This window comes from Dipodomys ordii, unplaced genomic scaffold (genome assembly GCF_000151885.1).
Source record: "Dipodomys ordii isolate 6190 unplaced genomic scaffold, Dord_2.0 Scaffold51, whole genome shotgun sequence".
Classification (NCBI taxonomy): domain Eukaryota; kingdom Metazoa; phylum Chordata; class Mammalia; order Rodentia; family Heteromyidae; genus Dipodomys; species Dipodomys ordii.
Window position 1 is genome coordinate 3,990,847 of NW_012267267.1, and position 10,824 is coordinate 4,001,670.

Below are 10,824 nucleotides of genomic sequence, written 5' to 3' on the forward strand. Positions count from 1 at the left end.
ATTTTGTTTTTACAGTTTTAATAAATTTCATTCTCTTGTTTTCATACATACAGTGTACTTAGATCATACTGACCCTATCATGACCTTCTGTTTACGGAGGTCCTCTCTCTCCTCCCTTCTTTCACATTGATGTTAGTTGTTGGAAGTTCTGGAGGAATTTAGCAATGAGTTCATCTGGTCCTGAGCTATTCTTTGTAGGGAGACTCTTTATTACTACTTCAATTTCATTGCTCATTGTTAGGCCAAGTATTTTATATCTTCTTGCTTCAATTTTGGCAGGCCATATGAGATGTAGAAATTTATGCATTCCTTCTAGATTTCCCAGTTCATTATACATTTTCACAATGTTCTCTAAATCTGTACTTCATTGGTAATTGTGGTTATATCTCTTTTCATCTCTGATTTTATTAATTTGGGCCCTTTCTCATGTTTGGTTAGTTTGGCTAAGGATTTGTCAATCTTGTTTATCTTTCAAAGGACCAACTTCTTTGACTCATTGATTCATTATACAGTTATTTAGTTTCTGTTTCATTAATTTCTGCTTTTTATTTTTTTCTTCCATTTAGTTCTTTTGAGTTTAGTTGTTCTTATTTTCTAGAAGATTGAGGTACACTATTAAGTTATTTATTTGAGATCTCTCTGATTTTTTTTTTTTTTGGTAGATTGTGGAGCTTGAACTCTGGGCTTGGACACTGTCCCTGCGCTCTTCAGCTCAAGGTGAGCGCTCTCTACTGATTGAGCCACAGCACCACTTCCAGTTTTCTAGTGGTTTATTGGAGATAAGAGTCTCATGGACTTTCCTGTCAGGGCTGGCTTTGAACTGTGATCCTCAGATCTCAGCTTCCTGAATAGCTAGGATTACAGGAATGAGCCACCAGTGCCCAGCTAGAGATCTCTCTGATTTTTTAATTTAAGCACTCATAGCTATAAGCTTTCCTTTTAACACTGTGTTTGCTGTGTCCAAAAGATATTAGTAAAATGTTTCATTTTCATTCGATTATAGGAACTTTGTTATTGTCACCAGAATTTTTTTTTGGTCAATCGTGGGGTTTGAACTCTGGGCCTGGGCACTGTCCCTCAGCTCTTCAGCTCATGGCTAGCTACCACTTGATCCACCGCACCACTTCTGGCTTTTTTTGCTTATGTGGTGCTGAGGAATCGAACCCAGAGCCTCATGCACGCGAGGCAAGCACTCTACCACTGAGCCACCTTCCTAGCAAACCCTCCAGCTTCATTTGAGTTTTAGGTTCTTGCTTTTTTTGGTCAGTTATGAGGCCTGGGTGCTGTCCATCAGCATTTCAGCTCAAGGCTAGCACTCTACAACTTGAGCCACAGTGCCACTTCCAGCTTCAGACTTCTTTAATTACTCACTGATTATTCAAAATGTCTTGTTCAGTATCCATATATTTAATGTTTTCTGTGGTTTCTTTTGCTATCCACTTCTAGTTTATTCCACTGTAGCCAAATACAATAGGGAAGTTATTTAATTTTCTTATATTTGTTAAGACTTGTATTTCCTAAAATTTGTTTTCTTTTGGAGAAAGTTCATGGGCTGCAGAGAGTATATTCTGTGCTCTTTGATGGAATATTCTGTAAATGTCTGTTAAATCCACTTGATAGTGTCATTTAATCTTGAAGTTTCTGCATTGATTTATTTTTTGTCTCAGTGACCTATGTATTGATGAGAGCAGTAATAAAGCCACTCACTGTTATTGCATTGGGATCAATCTATACTCTTATTTTCAGTAGTTTGTGTTATATGAACTGACCAATGTTCAGTTCATTGACTACAAATGTTGCATGCTCTTAGTGGATTGTTTCCTTTATCAGTATATGAAGTGGCCCTTTTTGTGTCTCCCAAGTTTTGTTTGTAGATAGCTTTGCTAGATAGGATTACATGCGAAGCTTGTTTTCTGACTCCATTTGTTCAAAAAATCTTTTTCCATCCTTTGATCTTAGGCCTGTGAGTTGCATTTCTAGTACATAACAAATGGTTGGGTCTTGTTTTTTCAGTTCATTCTGTCAGTGTCTTTTGATTTTAGTAAATTGGGATTGTTATCATTTAGTTTTTATTGGAAGTTATGTTACAATTTGTATCATCTTTTGTTTTGGCAGTGTTTGATTCTTCACTCATCTCCCATTTTCTTATCTATCTATCTATCTAACTATATGAGATGTGATTTTTCTCATGATTGAATTTATCTCCCTCTTCTCTGTGTAGCATTGCTTTAAATATCTCCTGGTCATTAAATTTTTTCAGATTTTATCATGTCAGGTTTGCTTTTTATTCTGTGCTGGGGCTTCTGTCCTGGGGCTTGAACTCTGGGCCTGGACACTGTCCCTCATCCTGTTTGCTCAAGGCTAGTACTTTATCACTTGGACCATAGCTTCACTTCCAGCTTTTCTGGTGGTTAATTGGAGTTACGAGTGTCATGAGCTTTTCTGCCTGGGCTGGCTTTGAACTGTGACCCTCAGCTCTCAGCCTCCTAAGTAGCTAGGATTACAGGCGTGAGCCACCAGTGCCAGAATCATGTAAGTTTTTTTTTTTAATTTTGCCTTCAAATATTGAAGGTTAGCTTTGTCTGGGAACAGTAATCTATCTTGGCAGTTATTTTCTTCAAAAAAAAATTATTTTCTTAGCCGGGTGCCGGTGGCTCACACCTGTAATCCTAGCTACTCAGGAGGCTGAGATCTGAGGATCGCGGCTCAAAGCCAGCTCGGGCAGGAAAGTCCATGAAACTTTTATCTCCAATAAACCACTAGAAAAACCAGAGGTGATGCTGTGGCTCAAGCGGTAGAGTGCTAGCCTTGAGCTGAAGAGTGCAGGGACAGCGCCCAGGCCTAGAGTTCAAGCCCCATGACAGACAAAAAAAATTTTTTTTTTCTTGTAAAGATGCTGTACAAGGAGGTTCCAGTTACATCAGTAATGAGTACATTTCTTGTCAGACATTGTTACCTCCTCCTTTGTTTTCTCCCACTATCCCTTCTCTCCCCTATCTCCCCCACACCCAACCCCCCAAAGTTGTAAGGCTCATTTCCAACATAGTGTCTTGTGAGCATCATTGTTGCAATGGGTCATCCTATGACCTTGTTTCAGCATTTCGTTATTCCCCAAATTAGATAAATGTATATATACAAGATGTAAAGTACCAAAATCAAATACAGTGACAACAGGAATATAGCATAGGAGGAAGAACATACAAAAGAAACAAAGAAAAAAATCTCATAGTACATTAAAAACAACAACAACAAAGAAACCTCTTGTGTCCACATCTTGTGGCTCATTTTTCACTTAGCATTTTTCATTATATGGTCATATGTACATAGCTTTTGAGCTTTTCTGCTCATCTGATAAGATTATCCTAGATATATACTAATTATTGCAAATAAGGGAAACTATGGGACATATATTTTTTTGGGTCTGTCTGACTTACTTCACTTAATATGATTTTTTCCAAGTCTTTCCATTTCCTAACAAATGGGGTAGTGTCATTCTTTCTGATGGAAACATACAATTCCATTTTGTGTGTGTGTGTGTGTGTGTGTGTGTGTGTGTATACACACACACACACACACACCCACCACATTTTCTCGATCCATTCATTTACTGAGGGACAACTGGGTTGGTTCCACAGTTATGAATAATGCTGTGATAAACATAGTTGTGCTGGTAGCTTTAGTATGGCTTTGTTTGTGATCATTGGGTAAATGCCCAGAAGTGGGATTGCTGGGTCATAGGGGAGCTCTATGTAGAGTCTTTTGAGGAACCTCCATAGTTCTTTCCAGAGTGGTTGAACAAGTTTACACTCCCACAAAAAGGGCAGTAGGGTTCCCTTTTGGCCATATCCCCTCCAGCATCTGTTGTTATTAGATTTCTTGATTATAGCCATTCCAAATGGGGTGAGGTGGAATCTCAATGTTGTTTTGATTTGCATTTCTTTTATGGCCAGAAATGTTGAGCATTTCTTCATGTGTCTATTGGCCATTCTTATTTCTTTTACAGAGAAGTCTCTTTAAGTCTTTTTTGTTTTAGTATGTTTTTTATTGTGAAAATACTGTACAGAGGAGTTACAGTTACATGAGTATGGTAATGAGTACATTTCTTATCAAGCATTGTTGCCTCCTCCTTTATTTTTCCCCTACCATCTCTTCCCTCCCACCTCCACAACTACATTCCCTCCCTCCTCCCCAACCCCCCACTCTCCATCTTTGTCTTTAGCCCACTTACTAATGGGGCAGTTGTTTCTTTGAGGATTTGTTTTTGGCGGATTTAATTTTTTCAGTTCTAAGTATATTTTAGGTATGAGGCTTTTGTCTGTTGTATGACTAGCAGAAGATCTTCTTCCAGTCTGTGGGCTTTTTATCTTACCAGCTACATCTTTTGCCATGCAGAAGCTCTGCAGTTTAATGCAATCCCATTTGTCCAATCTATCTTTGACTTGTTGTGTTTCTGGGTCTTCATTATTTTCTTTATTATTATCTTTAATTGTACAAAGGAGTTTAACAAAGCAGGTTATGAATTCAATATATCTTGATCAATGTCACCCCTTTCAACATTCTCTCCCATCCCTCCCCTACCCACCACATCTCTCTTCTTATTTTTGTAGGATATACATTAGATTCTTATCCACATTTCCCTCTCTTCTCTTCATTTGTCTACCTTTCCCCCTTGATCTACTTCACCTCTTTTGAGTATTTGCTTCATAGTATTTTATTTTGCTGAACTATAATTTTGGTTTTCTAAGGAATTACCTATTTGAGATTTCCTTTGAATCTACCATATTTAACTTAATACATTTGTATACACTTGCATACCACTCAACATATTTACTTGTTTGTAAAACTAAATCTAGCTTCCACATAAAAGGGAAAACATGGATCCTCTGTCTTTCTGAGCCTGACTTACTTATCAACATCATTTTTTCCAAGTCTTGGCAGTTATTTTCTTTCAGGTCTTTCAATACATTATTTTGTGCCCTCTCTGCTTTTAGAATTTTTCTTGATACATCTCTCATTTTTGTGATTTTTCCTTTTTTTTGGAGGGGGGTCAGTCGTGGGGCTTGAACTCTGGGCCTGAGTGTGATTTTTCCATTTTATGTAATTCGATTCTTCTCCCTTGGGAGTTTTCAATATTTTCTTGTTTTGTATAGTTAGTGCTTAAGGTCTTGGAAAGATTCTTTTCTGGTCTTGTCTGTTTAATACCCTAAAAGCCGCCTGTATTTAGATGACCATCTCTTTCTCAAATTTTGCTATTATTTTATTGGATGTTTTCTATGCCTTTAGCTTGCACGTCCTTTTCTATTTCTCTGATGTCCAGCTTTGGTCTTGTAATGGTGTTCTGAGAGGGCTTGCCTTTTCCATTCCTGTTCTCCTAATTAAAAAAAACAACAACTTTATCTCAGTTTTCTAATTCATTTATGTTGTCCCCAGACCCTGAAATCTTCAATCTGATCCAGTCTGCTGGAGGGGCTTTAAAGTGAGTTTTTTTTTTAATTTTAAATTATATTTATTGAGCCTTTTATTTCCAGAATTTAAATTTGATTGAAGATATATCATTATTGATTTTTCTCTTTTAAGAATTTTGTAAAGAGATGTGAAGGGTAAACAAAGGAGGAGGCTGCAATGCTTGGTAAGAAATGTACGCATTATCCTGCCCATGTAATTGTAACTCCTCTGTACAGTATGTTCACAAATAAAATAAAATTAAATTAAAAAAAAAGAATTTTGTAATTTGACTTAGCAAAATTTATAGCAGTTTCCTACCTGCCTACTTAGCTTCATTGATTCCATTTTTTCTTCTTATCTATCCACAAAGATGTTTGAAAAATGCTGGAACAACCACAGTACTTCTCTGTTTTCTATTGTTTCATTATATTACAAGGATGAACTTTCAGACACAAAAAGGACAAATATAGTACGATTTCATGAATGTGAGAACAGAATGGTCAAATTCATAGAGAAGGTAGAATTTATCTTGATTATGTAGAAAAGAGACTGTGTTTATTATTATGCTTATCCAGGTGATACTGTGCTTTCTTTTACAAACTTGCTTATATGAATTTAACCTGTTTTTATAAGAAGTGTTTATAATCTATCACAATACATAACTGGCAAAGTAACAATACAATAAAGGAGAATATTATTTTTGTAAAAAAATAATCTTGATACCTATTTGGCTGATAGCCCATCTTAGGCTATGATTAAATAGTTATATAGTGCCAAAACATTAGAAAAGAAGAACATTGGACTGGGAAGGTGGCTCAGTGGTAGAGTGCTTGCCTTGCACGCATGAGGCCCTGGGTTTGATTCCTCAGCACCACATAAACAGAAAAATCCAGATATGTGGTTCGTCTCTGATCCAAAAAAGCCCACACAATATCTACCTACCTTTTTTTCTTTTTTTTTAAAAAAAAGAAGAACATTTTGTTTTGGATACATAGTGTTTGTGTGGACATAGAGTCAGCCTGCTTTGTTTTTAGTCACTGGTCCACACTGCCAAGAAATTCTCTCATATCTGCCTGCAATGGTTGCAATGAAGTCCAATGGCTTCTTTCCCAACTTCAGTGTCACATGAGAAAACAGTAATCATTCTGCATTCTGTTCCCTTTTTCCTTGAAACTAGAACTTGGGACATTTCTTTGAGGTAGTTTTGAAGTATGGAGGATAGTTTGGGAGTGTTGATAGGATGGGATTACATGGTAAATTATATGGCAAAGGGGAGACTGTTCAGGTAAAATCTAATCGTGTGTGTGTGTGTGTGTGTGTGTGTGTGTGTGTGTATGCGCGCGCACACACGTGTGCAGGCCGGTCTTGGGGCTTGAACTCAAAGCCTGATGCTGTCCTTTAGCTGTCAAAGGTACTCACAACTTCACTTCTGGCCTTTTGGTGGATAACTGGAGATAAAAATCTCATGGACTTTCCTTTCTGTGCTGACTTTGAACTATGGACCTCAGATCTCAGCCTCCTAAGTAGCTATGGTTATAGGAGTGAGCCACTAACACCAGGCAACCAACATATCTTTTTAACATGTTTCTTTGGCTGATGCCAGAAGAGGGAGTTTTCAATCATGAGGTCTCAATGCATGACAAATTCTAGCCAATAGCTAGCAAATAAATGGGGAAATTAATCCTGCCAATGACATAAATAAACTATCAAAAAATAAATAAAAGTAGCTCAGACTTTTTTTAGTTGGTCATGGGGCTTGAACTCTGGACCTGGGCATTGTCTCTGAGCTCTTCAGCTCAAGTGCTCTACCACTTGAGCCACAGCACCACTTCTGGTTTTCTGGTGATTTATTGGAGATAAGAGTCTCATGGACTTTCCTGCTCGGGCTGGCCTTGAACCGTGATCCTCAGATCTCAGCCTCCTGAGTAGCTAGGATTACAGGCATGAGGCACTGGTGCCCAGTCAAACTTTTAAAAATAATTTAAAGGGGCTGGGAAGGTGGCTCAGTGGTAGAGCGCTTGCCTTGCATGCCTGAGGCCCTGGGTTTGATTCCTCAGCACCACATAAGCAAAAAGCCGGAAGTGGTGCTGTGGCTCAAGTGGTAGAGCGCTAGCCTTGAGCTGAAGAGCTGAGGGACAGCGCCCAGGCCCAGAGTTCAGGCCCCATGACCGGACCTAAAAAAAATAATAATAATTTAAAGTGCATACAAAGGAGAGTTCACAAACTGAGAGCATTATAATCACCAGTTAGAAGTTCAGATTAGAGCAGCTACAGTACACTTATAAAGCATAAGTAACTGTTAACCATTAACATTTCCTTGCAGGCAAGCAGAGTTGTTTAAGCTGATTTGTCTCTAGCTGGTCAATCTAATTTTATTGCATCACCATGATTGGGATATTCTGTGTTTTGTTTATGACTAAGCTAACAGTGTTTGAGGCAAGTGGGATGAATTAAGTTATAGCTACATGGCTATACTCAACTGAGCTTTCAATGTTAAAACTGTGGCCTCTACCTCTACCTGTCTTTAACATTTGGAAGCAAATTCAGAGTCACCAGATAAGAACCCTGCCTGGTCAACACTCTGATTGTCTTGCTACAGACCTTCAACATTGAACCTAACAAAAACTGCCCAGATTTCTGATTAACAAATTGATGTTTTCAACCACTACATTGTGGAACTTTGATGACGTGGTAGAAACTAATATCAAGGGGGTTATAATACAGAAACATAATTACCAGGAGGCAAGAACTATGCTGACCACTTTGAGTTTGTCACTGGAGTCTCGCCAAAACTAGCAAAATGGCCCAGTTAACTCCTGGCATAGGAGCAAAAATAAACAGTTTGAAGCCCCTAAGATTTAGACTGATTTGTTAAGCAGTGGAGAATAAGTGTGAGAAGTGCAAAGCCAGTCCTCTGAAGCAAAAAGTCCCATCATACTTCCAAAGATAGTGAATGGAAGGAACATGGGATCTAACTTTAAGTCCACTACTTATGAAGTACCATTTGTTGAATGTGTGTATGCACACACACACATGTGTGTGCGCATGTGCATGTGTGTGCTGCTCGCAAATTCATAATCCTTCTGCCTCCATTTCCTAAATGTTGGGATTACAGGAAATTGCCACTATACCTTCTGTATAATGTACACTGTATAGGAGCTCTATTAAGCAAACAGATATTCCTAAAACTATTGCTTTTATGCTATATTTTCACTTTAAAAACTCAGGTAATCTTGACTACATTCAATTCACAAGATGAGCTTTTTTTGTTGTTGTTGGTCATGGGGCTTTAACTCTGGGCTTAGACACTGTCCCTGACTTCTTCAGCTCAAGGTGAGTGCTCTACCACTTGAGCCACAGCGCCACTTCCGGTTTTCTAGTGGTTTATTAGAGATAAGAGTCTTACAGGGTTTCCTGCCTGGGCTGGCTTTGAACTGAGATCCTCAGATCTCAGCCTCCAGAGTAGCTAGGATTACAGGCGTGAGCCACTGGTGCCTGGCTAAGATTAGCTATTAACTGTGAATTTCTGTGAATAATAAATAATAAATTTCTAGTAAATACTAGAAATTATGAAGAGTACCAGTTCAAAATTCAGTTTTCACAGAAGCACACAGTGGTGACATCAACACACTACATATGTGCAAAACACATACTATTTCATCATGCATATCAACACTTGGCTTCTGAGAGACATAACTCACATAAGCCCATCAGCTTTCTTACCTGATAGCCAGATGACCACTAAAAGAAGCATGAACAGAAGCTACTTGACAGGTTATCATTAGGGAATCAGGGAAGGAGAGCTAATATTTCCAGGGTTTTTGTTTCCTGCTAGATGGCTGGCTTACATCAGTTGATTATGAGGAAGGCACCTGGGCTAGAGCACCCGGGGAAGTTTCAAAAGAGTCCCCAGGCAATTCTACTGTGTCTCTCTGACTGAAGATTACCAACAAGTTGAACCCCATTAATTCTTTCAGAAATCTTTTGAGACTGTTCATGTTTGTGCTTAGCAAACTTCCCCAAGGTCACACATCCTGTAAAAGTAAGGTTTATTACAACTTCACCAAAAGGACACATAGCTCAACAGAGGGGACATTCACTCCATGTCACTTTATATTTGTACTTGTGTTGATCAAGGCCACGCTGAACATTTCCTAGTCTCCAAACCTGATGACTGTCAGGTAGATCATAGCGCTCCAGATTTGGGGTGAAATCCACTTGGGTACACACTGGAAATACTGATATGAAGCATTTTATACTTCTAAAATTTAGTTTTCAGCTAGACACCAGTGGCTCACGCCTGTAATCCTAGCTACTCAGGAGGCTGAGATCTGAGGATCATGGTTCTAAGCCAGCTAGGCAGGATAGTCCGTGAGGCTCTGTCCCTTAGCTTTCCTGCCCCAAGGCCAGCGCTCTACCACTTGGGCCGCAGCTCCACTTCTGGCTTTCTGCCGATTAGAACCTTGAGCCTCAGATCTCAGCCTCCTGGTGAACTAGGATTAGAGGCATGAGCCATCAGCTCTCAGCCAAACAACCCGTACTTTTAGAACCATTACAACCTAGTGAATCAATACACACCTTGACCAACCTAAGCAGAGTGCAGTCTATCCCAAACCCAGGGAAAGCGGTGAGTGGAATTAGACCTTTGGAGTTGATCTGTTTTCCAACTCAAATGCCCTTACATTTAGGGAAGTCAGGAAACCTAGCTGAGGCTGCTATTTCTGTCCTTCTGAGCAGGTTTCCAGAAAGTTATTTACCACAGAAAATCATTACATTGAACAGGGCACCTCCCCCCCCATTCTACCCCTTGCCCTCTGACCCGGAGGAGGGCGGAGGTTTCCCTTTACCGTACTTTGGCTTAGGGAGGCGGGTAAATCAGGGAGGCTCCGCCCCCCTCCACCCGCTCCCGGCTGGACGCGCGGGGAGGTGGGCTGGCCGCAGAGGGAGGGCCCGGCCGCTGCCCCTGCCCCTGCCCCGGCGCCCGGTCCCTTTAAGGAGGAGGACCGAGCGCGGCCCGCAGAGCCGGCGCTGCCCCCGCCTGCGCCCCAGAGCAGCTGCAGCCCCGCCGCGGCCGGCGCTCGGAGAGCCTCGTCAGTCCCGGGCGCCCCGGCAGCCAGTCGCCACCATGGTGAAGATCGTGACCGTGAAGACCCAGGCGTACCCCGACCAGAAGCCCGGCACGAGCGGGCTGCGGAAGCGGGTGAAGGTGTTCCAGAGCAGCGCCAACTACGCGGAGAACTTCATCCAGAGTATCATCTCCACGGTGGAGCCCGCGCTGCGACCCGACGCCGTGCTGGTGGTGGGCGGGGACGGCCGCTTCTACATGAGGGAGGCCGTCCAGCTCATCGTGCGCATCGCCGCCGCCAACGGGGTAAGGGG

At 40.7% G+C, this 10,824-nt stretch overlaps 1 protein-coding gene across 1 annotated transcript in view; it reads left to right on the forward strand.

Annotated features, from left to right (window-relative positions):
* Nucleotides 1-10,351: 10,351 nt before the first annotated feature.
* Nucleotides 10,352-10,824, forward strand: part of Pgm1 (phosphoglucomutase 1) — a 59,837-nt gene continuing 59,364 nt past the window's right edge. Inside the window, exon 1 of the mRNA XM_013020637.1 lies at nucleotides 10,352-10,816. Coding sequence (XP_012876091.1) covers nucleotides 10,571-10,816 — 246 coding nt within the window. The 5' untranslated portion in view covers nucleotides 10,352-10,570. The remainder of the gene's footprint in view (nucleotides 10,817-10,824) is intronic.